The sequence below is a fragment of the Cherax quadricarinatus genome, chromosome 71 (genome assembly GCF_038502225.1).
Source record: "Cherax quadricarinatus isolate ZL_2023a chromosome 71, ASM3850222v1, whole genome shotgun sequence".
Taxonomy (NCBI): domain Eukaryota; kingdom Metazoa; phylum Arthropoda; class Malacostraca; order Decapoda; family Parastacidae; genus Cherax; species Cherax quadricarinatus.
The window spans coordinates 23,404,495-23,418,473 of NC_091362.1; the positions used below are offsets into that span (position 1 = coordinate 23,404,495).

The 13,979-nt window shown below is 39.8% G+C and overlaps 1 protein-coding gene across 6 annotated transcripts in view; it reads right to left on the minus strand.

Moving 5' to 3' along the window:
* Positions 1-13,979, minus strand: part of LOC128700396 (dynein regulatory complex subunit 2) — a 55,396-nt gene that overhangs the window by 24,749 nt on the left and 16,668 nt on the right. For 5 of the 6 annotated variants that reach the window (XM_053793598.2, XM_053793595.2, XM_053793596.2 and 2 more), the window contains exons 6-10: positions 13,066-13,263; positions 10,880-11,059; positions 4,146-4,403; positions 3,246-3,338; positions 335-482 (exon numbers count right to left, since the gene is read on the minus strand). In XM_053793598.2, the coding sequence (XP_053649573.1) occupies positions 335-482; positions 3,246-3,338; positions 4,146-4,403; positions 10,880-11,059; positions 13,066-13,263 (877 nt within the window). The remainder of the gene's footprint in view (positions 1-334; positions 483-3,245; positions 3,339-4,145; positions 4,404-10,879; positions 11,060-13,065; positions 13,264-13,979) is intronic. The other variant, XM_053793597.2, reaches the window with a different exon arrangement.

A 13,979-nucleotide genomic window follows, 5' to 3' on the forward strand; every position in this document is an offset into this window, starting at 1 on the left:
ACTCTGGAAAAATGATAGGCTAAACACTTCCTAGCAATGATGAGAGACTGATCACCTTAAACTACTTCGTGTCTTCCAATACTAACATTCTCTGTATTTGACTGATAAAATCCCTGGGTGGCAAACTGTCTCAATAATAAAGATACCCATGAGTTGCACATCACTTATTCATCTTTTTGTTGGTTTTATAAATCATTAATTAAATTAATATCTAACTTATAGCTTGACAGAATGTCAGAATCCTCCAGGCTTTCCATCCTTGTTATTACGGTACTAAAATCCAAAAGGCTTGTATGTAATTTTGAAATGATGATATAAAAAAAGCTGCACAAACCTCTGGTATTTGGAGTAAGTGGAGAGGGAAGACGAGGAAGTGTGACTTTGCCGTGGGTGATGGTAGAGACTGGGACTACTGATAGCCCTATACTAGACCCAACACCTTCATCTGTTTCCACCACACTAGTAGGTGCCCTTGGAGTTACCTGCCAATCAAGTAATTAAACTCTATTATACAGACATTGCTCTCTAATAGGCTGGCCAGACATTCTGCATTAAGCCAGACAGTCCTGCTTTTGAAAACTCTGTCCTCCATCCTGCACCACCTCAAGCAGGACATTTATCTGTCCTCCTTTAAAGGGCTTGTCTAAAAAGAATTATATACAGTATATTACCTTACATATATGTGCTAAAACAGAGGGAACTGAAGGTGGCAATAACCACTGATGCATTTTTATTATAATTTTATATAGTTGCCATTGGAAACACTATGCACAGAGCTGCAGTACACATGTACAAGATGAGTCAAGCTATCAATCAGGTACACGGAGTCTGACATGGTCAGTCTGCTGAAGGCTGCAGTGGGAGTGGTTGACTTTGTTTCTTGCTTTAATTAAGCCCCTGAAGAAATGCCAAAAAGAAAGACTACATTTAACCATGACTGGACCAAAGCATTTGGATTTATTGTTAAAAGCAGAAAAAGGAACTTTCATGCATTTTGTACACTATGCCGTTGTGATGTGGATATTAGTGGCACATGGAAAAATGCAGTTGAATGGCACATTGCCACAGATAAACATGATGTTAACACTCATAGTGTTGATATGTCATCACTGTTATCATTTTTCTCTTCAGCTCAATCATTTCAAGATGACAAAATAATGGTTGCAGAACTGTGTAAAGTGTATCATGCTGTTTAAGCATCATCAGTCATACAGAAGTGTTGATTGTGGAGTAAAAGCTGACAAAGAAATATAGTGTGACTCACTGATATTGATGGGTGCAACATGTGGAAAAACTAAAACAAAATAAGCTAAAGTAAAAATGAACATTCTTTTTTTTACTTTTACTCTGTATGATCATATGACTGAACGTGAACATAGATAAGAGTAAGGTGATGAGGGTATCAAATGAGTTAGGTAAAGAAAAATTGGATATCACATTGGAGGAAGGGAGTATGGAAGAAGTGAATGTGTTCAGATATTTGGGAGTAGACAAGGTTAACCATAGAAATGAAGGAAAATAGGTGAGTAGTTCATTGAGGTATCTGTAGAGACAAAAAATGTTATCCATGGAGGCCAAGAAGGGAAGGTATAAGAGTATAGTTGTACTAACACTCTTATATGGGTGTGAAACATCAAGGAGGAGGCTGGAGGCAGTGGAAATGTCATGTCTACAGACAATGTGTGGTGTAAATATTATGCAGAGAATCTCTAGTGTGGAAATTAGGTGGTGTGGAGTTACTAAAAGTATTATTCAGAGGGCTTAAGAGGGGGATGTTGAGGTAGTTTGGTCACTCAGAGAGGATGGAGCAAAATAAGATGACTTTGAGGGTGCATAAATCTGTAGAGGATGGGAAGAGAGGTACGGGTTGTCTTAGGAAAGGATGGGGGGAAGAGGTATAAGAGGTTTTGTGTGCAAGGGACCTGGACATGCAGCAGGCATGTGTGAGCATGTTGGATATGAGTGAATGGAGTCAAATTTTTTGGGGGACCTGATGAGCTGTTGGAGTGTGAGCAGGGTAATATTTTGTGAAGGGATTCAGGGAAACCGGTTAGATGGACTCTAAGTCCTGGAGGTGGGAGGTACAATACCTGCACTTTAAAGGAGGGGGTTTGGGATATTGGCTGTTTGGAGTGACATCCAAACTGTCATATCTGGGTGCTCTGCAAAGACAGTGATTATGTGTGAATGATGGTTAAAGTGTCTCTTTCTTTTTTGGGTCACCCTGCCTCAGTGGGAAATGTCTGACATGTTGAAAAAAACAAAAATATATATATATAAATCTTTTTCAACACATCAGCCTAGACACTCACAAAATGGACTGAGACACACACTTACATTTTGGACTGATTTTATACACTCACATGACAGACTGAGACTCACACTCACATGATGAAGTGATAAGGCACACACACACACATGATGAAATGATACCTACACATTCACATGGCAAAGACTCAAATATTCACATGGCAGACTGAGACCCACACCCCTCACACTACAGACTGATATGTATCTGCACACTCACTACATACTGATTTCTACACACTCACACTACAGAATGATAACTACACACTCGCACTACAGACTGACATCTACACATGCACTACAGACTGATATCTACACGCTCTCACTGCAGACTGATATCTACACACTTGCACTACAGAATGATATCTACACACTCGCACTACAGACTGACATCTACAACTGCACTACAGACTGATATCTGCACACTCGCACTACAGACTGATACCTACACACTCGCACTACAGACTGATACCTACACACTCGCACTACAGACTGATACCTACACACTCGCACTACAGACTGATACCTACACACTCGCACTACAGACTGATACCTACACACTCACACTACAGACTGATACCTACACACTTGCACTACTGACTGACATCTACACATGCACTACAGACTGATATCTACATGCTCTCACTACAGACTGATATCTACACACTCGCACTACAGACTGATACAGTATCTACAAACTCGCACTAGACTGATATCTTAACACTCACACTACAGACTGATATCTACATGCTCTCACTACAGACTGATATCTGGTCACTCGCACTACAGATTGATATCTACACACTCACACTACAGTCTGATATATACACCCTTGCACTACAGAATGATATCTATGCACTCACTCTACAGACTGATATCTACACAGTTGCACTACAGAATGATATCGACACTCACATGATGAACTAAGACAAACTCACTCTTGTAGGTACAGCTGGCTCCTGGGAGGATGGCAGAGAAACACCCAAGCCTTCATCTGTTTCTGTCGACAGCCCCACCTGTGTTTCTAGTTCCTGTGAAAGCCAAGGATGGATAGGTTAATTTGTGACTTAGTAAAGGGAAAAGGCTAAGCAGCAACAGGCAAAATAGAAAACTAAAAGACAAAAGAAGACAAAGGAGGGAAAGGGCAAGAAAAAGGAAAAGCATGCAGATGCTTAAATGTATAATAATTATGCACCTCATATAGGTCAGTTTGTTAAGGAGACCCAGCTCTTGATCCTGTCTCTTGACCTTGGAGTAGCCACTATAAACTACACTAAATCTATTGTATTTATAGATGTACACCAGAGTCAGGGACCCTATGGTAATGACACTGGAGTCAGGAACCCTGGGGAAACTACACTGCAGTCATAAACCCAGGGAAAACTGCACTGGAGTCAGGGATGCAGGGGAAACTACACTGGAGTCAGGGACCCAGGAAAAAACTGCACTGGAATCATGAACTCAAGGGAAACTGTACTGGAGTCAGGGATGCAGGGGAAACTGCACCAGAGTAAGGGACCCAGGGAAAACTTCACTGGAGTCAGGGACCCTGCAGGAACTACACCAGAGTCAAGGACCGAGGAGAAACTCCACTGGAGTCAGGGACCCTGGGGAAACTACACCAGAGTCAGGGACCCTGGAGAAACTACACTGGAGTCAGGGACCTTGGAAAAACTACACTGGAGCTACAAACTCAGGGTAACCACACTTGGGTAGGGACATTTGGGGACCACACTCAGATCAGGGAACCTTGGGGATCACACCTGGGTAGGGACTTGGGTCAGGGACTCTGGGGTAGACAATACTTGGGTCAGGGAACCCTGGAGTGCAGATGTTACTTGTGGTTGACTGAGACTGATGAGGGTGTGGGAAGGAGGAGGTACAGGAGCTGCCAAGCGGGTCCGCAGACAGCCAACGGCAGCAGTGGCAGCAGCAAGAATGGGCGGGGGTGGTGGTGGCAAGAAGGGAATGTTGCGATCTTGATGCATCTCAAGTCGGTCACAAGCAGTAACCATCTCCAGCACTGCTCGCCCCACCTTCAGTGTCTCCTCCAATTGCTGCAAAAAGCAATGATGTGTTGGACAGGAACCACTGATCTGGGAAGAGAGGGTGGTCTTTGTCTTTCAATTATCAGACAGAAAAAGTGATGATAATAATGATAATCATAACTATATTTCCCAAGAAGTTACTTTTGAGTTACAATAGCAGGTTAACAGTGTGCATTATATCTCTTACAATGAAAAGCTCAGTTATGGGTAGCATTTCAAGTAGATTTATTAAGTTAGGACTAATACTATTTACTAACAAAATAAAAAATATGCTGGACAAATTTATATATGTACTGTATATAAAAACACTAAAATTGCATAATCCTAGGTAGTAGGAAGGTAGACAGTAACTGCCCAGGGAGGTACTACCATCCTGCCAAGTGAGTGCAAAACGGAAGCCTGTAATTGTTTTACATGATGGTAGGATTGCTGGTGTCTTTTTTCTGTCTTATAAACATGCAAGATTTCAGGTATGTCTTGTTACTTCTACTTACACTTACATGTACAAACATATATATATATACACACCACTCTGGGTTTTCTTCTATTTTCTTACTAGGTCTTGTTCTGTTTATTTCCTCTTTTCTTCATGGGGAAGTGGAACAGAATTCTTCCTCTGTAAGCCATGCGTGTCGTAAGAGGAGACTAAAATGCCAGGAGCAAGGGGCTAGTAACCCCTTTTCCTGTATACAGTGGAACCTCAAAAATCGAACGTATCACATATCGAACGTTTCGAAAATAGGACCATTTTTTCAGACAAACTGTGTCCCTGTTATCGAACGTGCCCCTATTTTCGGACTGCCGGGTACGGGACCTGTCTGCCGGCCCGCTCTGTCCGCGTCCCCACACAGGCGCCATGAGCAGTCTAGCTTTGTTTATGCTTGAGTGAACACTAACCTGTGCTCTCATTCACACATTTTACGATTATTTCGTTGTGTTTAGTGCTTGTAGGACTGTGAAATAAGCTGCCATGGGCCCAAAGAAACTTGCTAGTGGTACCCCTGTGGTAAAGAAAGTGAGAAATACCATAGATGTGAAGAAAGAAATAATACAGAAGTATGAGAGTGGTGTGAGATTTGTTGAGCTTGCCAGGATGTATGGGAAAAACAAGTCGACCATCGGTTCTATCCTGTCAAAGAAAGAACAAATCAAAGAAGCTGATGTTGCGAAAGGTGTTAATATAGGGAGTGGATGAGGTGCCTTCTTCAAAGATTAAGGAGATTTGTGCTAAGTGGAATGATGTCCAAATGTTTGTGCAGAAGTACCATCCTGAGCAAGCTGAAACAAGCCATCTTTGCAACAAGTTCAGTGACAGAACCATGTCCCATTTTAGGGAAATGTTAAAGAGGTGCCAGAAACAGAGGACTGTGGACAGTTATTTTGTGAGACAGGGGTCCAGTGACTCTCAAGCTGGTCCTAGTGGCATTAAAAGACAGAGAAGGGAAGTAACCCCAGAGAGGGCTTTACCTGAAGTCCTCATGGAGGGGGATTCTCCTTCCAAACACTAACCCCAACTCCCTCTCTCCTCCTCCCTATCTTCCAGATGCCATCACCAATCTTCAATAAAGGTAAGTAAAAATGTTATTTTATATGTATTACTATACATAATTAAAAACTATAGTATTTGTTTTGTGTAAAACTGTAATTAATCTCTATAAAATGTATTTTTTGTGTGAATATTTTTGGGTTTCTGGAACGGATTAATTGTATTTCCATTATTTCTTATGGGAAATTTCAAATTTCAGACTTTTCGAATTTAGAACTAGCTCCTGGAATGGATTAAGTTCGATTTTTGAGGTTCCACTGTACATTAGTAAATTTAAAAAGAGAAATTTTTGTTTTTCGTTTTTGGGTCACCCTGCCTCAGTGGGATATGGCCAGTTTGTTGAAAGAAGAAGAAGAAATACATTAAGCATGTAATTTTTTTTTTAGATTGTTTGATTCATTAACTTAAAAAATTTAATTCATCTGGCAAATTATTCCACATTTTTTGCCCTTTTATTGGCAGTGAGTTTCTATAAAGAAGCAAGCATGAGGAATACGAGTTACTTGTTTTGAGTGTGATGCATGTGTGTTGTGTTACAAATTTCTAATAAGCATACGAAGTCAGAGTCAGCATCATGGTGTAGTATTTTTAAGATATAGCATGAACAGTAATATTTTTTTTTTAACAAGTTGGCCGTCTCCCACCGAGGCAGGATTACCCAAAAAGAAAATCCCCAAAAAGAAAATACTTTCATCATCATTCAACACTTTCACCTCACTCATACACAATCACTGTTTTTGCAGAGGTGCCCAGAACACAACAGTTTAGAGGCATATACGTATAAAGACATACAACATATCCCTCCAAAGTGCCAATTTCCCAAACCCCCCCTTTGAAGTGCAGCCATTGTACTTCCCATTTCCAGTACTCAGGTCCGGCTATATGAAAATAACTGGTTTCCCTTAATCCCTTCACTAAATATTACCCTGCTCACACTCCAACAGCTCATCAGGTCCCAAATACAGCAGGGCCCCGCTTTACGGCGTTTCGCTTTACGGCGTTCCACTAATACGGACATTTCAAATTATGACCAAAACTCGCTATACGGCTCCCCCCACCTGTCTTTCTAATACGGTCACAGCTGCCCACCGAGTTTGTTTACATTCTCCCTGAGCACATCTCCTTATTATGTCTGGAAACTTTCCAAAATTTCAAGTGTTTTAAAGTTATTGTATATTTTATATGTATTGTACTTGATAATTAAACTTGTGTACACCTATACCTAAATAAACTTACACACTGTGCTGGCATGTAGGTACACATTAAAATCACTAAGTCTCTCTACTCTTGATGCAATAATAATAATAATAATAATAATCTCTTGGGCGCATTAATGTCGCATATTACGTTAATATAGACATTTCCCTTAATCTATCTATGATATTTTTTTCAAAATTATATAAGAAACACATTATGTAACACACAAACATGATACATGCACCCACAGTATAAAAATTTATACAAATATATATGAGATGTTTACCAAACGGTTTGTAGAAGTGTCGGAAGAATTACGTTTTCTCTAGCCCCGAAACTCTCTCCAGGTAAACTCCAGGTAAACTCACCTGTTACTAGGGATAACTGTAGAAAAATATTCCTTTCGTATGCCTTCACTTTATAGCTATAATTCTGTACTAACTTGTACACAGTGTAAGAGTATTTGTTTCGTGATTTAATTATTATAATAATAATAAAAATATTATAAGGTAAAAGTTTCACAAACTCTTACAAATGTACATGAATGAACTAAAACTGGACACGTATTAATACCGTCTATTTCGCCTGACCGAGTGATCGTCCACAACCTGTTCAGTTTGTTTGTTTACGCTGTCTGAGCTCGGTGTATCATTAAATGTTGTATATTACGTTAATATACACATTTTCATTAATCCATCCGTGATATTTTTTTCAAAATTATATAATAAACACGATACATAACATAAATACATAACAACATATGTGTAGAGAACCTAATATAACCCAAAAAAGTCAGAGTGACTTACTTCCATTGCCTTCACTCAGAGCATCATTTCTTCTCAAAATGATGTTACATGAGAATGGGAGTGTTCTTCTTTATTTATTCTACCGTATCAATGTAGAGACAACCTGTACACAATGTAACTTGTACACAAACCAGACGTGTACACTGTTTACAAAACTTACCTTCGCCTGGTTTGTTTACATAACTCTGCGCCTGTCCTCTCTCATGCACTCATTCTTTCTCTCTGGTATGGTAGCCTGGCTGACTACCATACATACCACACTTGATTTTTTACAATAAATACTACTCATCTCACCCTATATTTTAAGGTAAGTAATGAGTGAACTGTATATACATTTTATCGCTCTGGGATGCTTAAATATCATAGAATAGTATGTGTGGGTGGGGTGGCCTGGTATGGTAGCCTGGCTGACTACCATACATACCACACTTGATTTCTTACAATAAATACTACTTGTCTCACCCTAGATTAAGACTATAAATATTTTAAGGTAAGTAATGAGTGCACTATGTGTGTATTGTACTTTTTTATTGTTTTTTTTGATGCCTGGTTCTATTGCTAACATAATATATGTTAGTGTAAACTTGTTATCTAGTGTTTGTATGCATTTGTAAGTGGAAAAAAAGGGTGTTCCACTTTACGGCGGTTTCCGCTTTACGGCGGTAGCCTGGAACCTAACCCGCCGTATAAGTGGGGCCCTCCTGTACCATTCATCTCCATTCACTCCTATCTAACATGCCCACGCATATGACAACATGCTCACACATGGTATTAATACTGATTAGGTTTTAAATAATGACAGTGTGTGGCCTCACTGAGATTGTGAAGATTCTAAATAGCTGTATTTTGCTGTGTAATGACTGGTTTGAGGCACAACCCTAGGCACAAATTTTGCAAGTGAGATATGGGTATGTATGAGAGAAGTAGTGTTAGTTGAATAGAGAAAATAATAGAACATTTTGGAGAGTAAACCTACAGATTTTTATTCTCTTTTATACGGGCTGGATATGTGCGTTAAGTTTTAACTTATTATCTTTACATGGACCTAGGAACTATCTTTACCTTTTTCTCTACTTTAAATTTATTAATTTTAATATTTAATTGTGGACACAGTCTATCCCCATAAATTATATATGTACTGAAGAATGTTTTACCTTTATTAACAGAGAATATATTTGCTATCATCCAGGTGTAAACCTTTTTTTAGTTTAACATTATCTATAGGGGTGGGGATATTTGCAGTTTTGAAATGTAGTATTGGCACTCCTCTGGCAAGACAGTGATGGAGTAAGTGATGGTAAAAGTGTTTCTTCTTTTTTGGTCAACCCTGCCTCAGTGGAAAACAGCTGGTGTGTTATAAAAAATTTTTTTTTTTTTTTCAACAAGTCGGCCGTCTCCCACCGAGGCAGGGTGACCCAAAAAAGAAAGAAAATCCCCAAAAAGAAAATACTTTCATCATCATTCAACACTTTCACCACACTCGCACATTATCACTGTTTTTGCAGAGGTGCTCAGAATACAACAGTTTAGAAGCATACACATATAAAGATACACAACATATCCCTCCAAACTGCCAATATCCCAAACCCCTCCTTTAAAGTGCAGGCATTGTACTTCCCATTTCCAGGACTCAAGTCCGACTATATGAAAATAACCGGTTTCCCTGAATCCCTTCACTAAATATTACCCTGCTCACACTCCAACAGATCGTCAGGTCCCAAGTACCATTCGTCTCCATTCACTCCTATCTAACACGCTCACGCACGCTTGCTGGAAGTCCAAGCCCCTCGCCCACAAAACCTCCTTTACCCCCTCTCTCCAACCCTTTCGAGGACGACCCCTACCCCGCCTTCCTTCCCCTATAGATTTATATGCTTTCCATGTCATTCTACTTTGATCCATTCTCTCTAAATGACCAAACCACCTCAACAACCCCTCTTCTGCCCTCTGACTAATACTTTTATTAACTCCACACCTTCTCCTAATTTCCACACTCCGAATTTTCTGCATAATATTTACACCACACATTGCCCTTAAACAGGACATCTCCACTGCCTCCATCCGTCTCCTCGCTGCTGCATTTACCACCCAAGCTTCGCACCCATATAAAAGTGTTGGTACTACTATACTTTCATACATTCCCTTCTTTGCCTCCATAGATAACGTTTTTTGACTCCACATATACCTCAACGCACCACTCACCTTTTTTCCCTCATCAATTCTATGATTAACCTCATCCTTCATAAATCCATCCGCCGACACGTCAACTCCCAAGTATCTGAAAACATTCACTTCTTCCATACTCCTCCTCCCCAATTTGATATCCAATTTTTCTTTATCTAAATCATTTGACACCCTCATCACCTTACTCTTTTCTATGTTCACTTTCAGCTTTCTACCTTTACACACATTCCCAAACTCATCCACTAACCTTTGCAATTTTTCTTTAGAATCTCCCATAAGCACAGTATCATCAGCAAAAAGTAACTGTGTCAATTCCCATTTTGAATTTGATTCCCCAAAATTTAATCCCACCCCTCTCCCGAACACCCTAACATTATCTAGTGTTAAAAGTCAGGGTATGACAAACCATGATAAAATTGTGGTTATGTCATCAACAGAGACCACAGACTTAAGATGATGGATACCATTCACTGATATGTATATAGGAAGAGGAGGAGGGGCCCAGGATAATGCCTTGGAAAACACCTATATTAATTGGTTGGTTAGTTGAAAGTGTGCCATTTATGAGCATGTGTTGTTGTCTGTGATAGTCCATGAGGAGAAATATGTCCCAACAGAGCAATCCACAAATACTACCCTACATTCAGATAAAATAAACCATTCAACACAAAGCTACCTCTCACCCCCCCCCCACCCCACCCCCGAGAGACCCTGGTATAACAAACTTTCAGCTCAACTCTCATCTTTAACTCTTCTCTGCCTCCTCCTTCCTCCCTCCCTCTATCCCTTACCATCTTGGCTTTGTAGCCCCTCCTGTTGATGGCTTTGATGAGCGTCCTGTGAGCAATACAATGTGAAGCCAAGCTTGCCCGCAATACCATCACTGTCTTCTTCAACTGTTGCAGCTCCTGGGCTGCAGCTGATGGCCTCTCTACCTGCCGTAGTTGCTTCCGCACTTCCTCTACCTCACTCTGCTCACCCATGGGCACACAAACAATAAATGGAAAATATTGAGATAAATTTAGATATACTGTATATTCATTATATAAATAAATATATCTATGCAACAATAAAAAAGTGAATATAATTGTTATAAATTATATGGGTCTAGGTAGTAGGTTGGTAGACAGCAACCACCCAGGGAGGTACTACCATCCTGCCAAGTGAGTGTAAAACGAAAGCCTGTACGTAATTGTTTTACATGATGGTAGGATTGCTGGTGTCCATTTTTCTGTCTCATAAACATGCAAGGTTTCAGGTACATCTTGCTACTTTTACTTACACTTAGGTCACACTACACATACATGTACAAGCATATATATATACACACACACCCCTCTGGGTTTTCTTCTAATTTCTTAATAGTTCTTGTTCTTGTTTATTTCCTCTTATCTCCATGGGGAAGTGGAACAGAATTCTTCCTCCGTAAGCTATGCGTGTTGTAAGAGGCAACTAAAATGCCAGGAGCAAGGGGATGGTAACCTATTCTCCTGTATAAATTACTAAATTTAAAAAAAGAAACTTTTGTTTTTCTTTCTGGGCCACCCTGCCTCAGTGGAATACTGCCAGTTTGTTGAAAGAAAGAAAGAAATTAAGCAGGGGATTTTCACCACAACACAATCTCGAATTAACCTTATAATCACCCCCTGGGAGAACTCTTGACATGAAAACAATTTGTAAATTACTGATGCTGATGTATCTTGGAGACTTGTGGGAGTTTAGGAACACTGGGGTTGCAATGTCCCTTCTTCACTGTCCACTGTCTCAGCTCCTCAAATAACTTCAGGACCTTGGATTAGGAACATATGATTCCTGTATATTTATTATAAAAATTTACATCAGTAGACTTACCATTTAGTAGACTGTATAATTAAGAATAGAAGTGGATTTGACTGATTTAAGTATTTTATTTGATCTATAATTTTATATTTATTAAGCACATAATTTCATATAACAAATTAATGTACTTACCCATTTATTACATTGGTGGAATATCCTGATACCTCATTCAGGCAGACTGAATCAAAAATTGGTCAACCTCTATCAATCTTCCCTGCTGTGTGGGATTTAATACACACTAGGAGGCGTACATTAATTACTCTGTTGAATACTCATTTTCGGGTCAATGATATTACACCGATTTTAGAGTAAGTTTGTGGTGCTGATTCTGAATATGTCATTGGTTTTGCCTAATTGGCTCTAGTTTTTTGAGAAATTTTGTATCCCATTATAAGAATAAATTCCACTTTACTTATACAAGGAAATTACAAGGAATATGTTGCTTCCCTGTGATGTATTACCTTTTAAAAGTCACATAAGCATGACACACCTATATTATTATAGTATAAACATTATTATCCATTAAAGGTAGTAGGTTGGTAGACAGCAACCGCCCAGGGAGGTACTACTGTCCTGCCAAGTGAGTGTAAAACAAAAGCCTGTAATTGTTTTACATGATGATAGGATTGCTGGTATCCATTTTTCTGTCTCATAAACATGCAAGATTTCAGGTACGTCTTGGTACTTACACTTAGGTCACACTACACATACATGTACAAGCATATATATACACACCCCTCTGGGTTTTCTCTCTAGTTCTTGTCCTTGTTTATTTCCTCTTACCTCCATGGGGAAGTGGAACAGAATTCTTCCTCCGTAAGCCATGCGTGTTGTAAGAGGCGACTAAAATGCCAGGAGCAAGGGGCTAGTAACCCCTTCTGTATATATTACTAAATGTAAAAGGAGAAACTTTCATTTTTCCTTTTGGGCCACCCTGCCTCGGTGGGATACAGCCAGTGTGTTGAAAGAAGATTATTATCCATATCTATTATTACATATGAATCTAGTTAAGCAATATATTCTAAGTTATGATTATTATAATGATAAAAGTAAACAGGAAATCACAAAAACTGAGGAAGCATTAAGGATCACAAATAACCTGATAACTGTTGATGAGGATAAGTGATAGAATACTCACCTGCATGTCCATAATAGCATTGTTGATGCTGGTGAGGTTCGTGTGGTTATTCGACACTCGCTGCTGTAGGTGGTTGCAGGTGTCCCTGAGGGAAGCAGTGTGCTGTTGGTGATCCCTCAGAGAGAGTGCCAGCCTTGCCCATGCTTCCTCCAGAGCAGCTTCCCTCTCCACTCGTGCTGCTGCTACCTCCTCCTCCAGCTGTGCTGCCCACACACCCCAGGAAAGGAATTTTTTCAGTGCACACATCTAGGTACACACATTTTTGTACACATATCTCGGAAAGTGTGTCAGTACATGGTTCAGTAAATGTACGTGTCTCAGCATACACACCTCGGTACAAGAGTTGGTACATAAGTTTCAGCACACATGTACCTATGTACCTACCTACCTCCCCCCCCCCTCTCTCTCTCTCTCTGTGGGGGTGAGGGAGTGTGAAAGGAGAGGTAATGAGAGAATGGATGAAGCTTTATTAACAAATTTTGCTGAAAGTAAGAATTTTTTTGGATCGAGATCATGTTCAGAAAGCCTAAGTAACAAATGGATTTAACAGTTGAAAACAAAAGAGGGGAGTTATGAAAGGGAAAAGTGGAGGTATTGGAGAGATAGAGGGAATATTTTGAGGAGCTGTTAAATGCTGATGAAGTGATGGAGGGAGTGATTTCATGCATTATGCAGGGAGGTATAATATCTTTTAGAAGTGAGGAAGAGCCAGATGTGAGCATGAGGCAATGGGTGGAATGAAAAAGGGTAATGCAGCTGGGATACATGGAATCAAGACAGAAATGTTAAACATGAGTGCATTTGTTCAATAAATGCCTGGAAGAGGAAAATGTGCCTAGATATTGGCAGAAAGCATATATAGGGGAAAATAGGGATAACAGATAATGTAAGAATTATAGGGATATTAGCCTGCT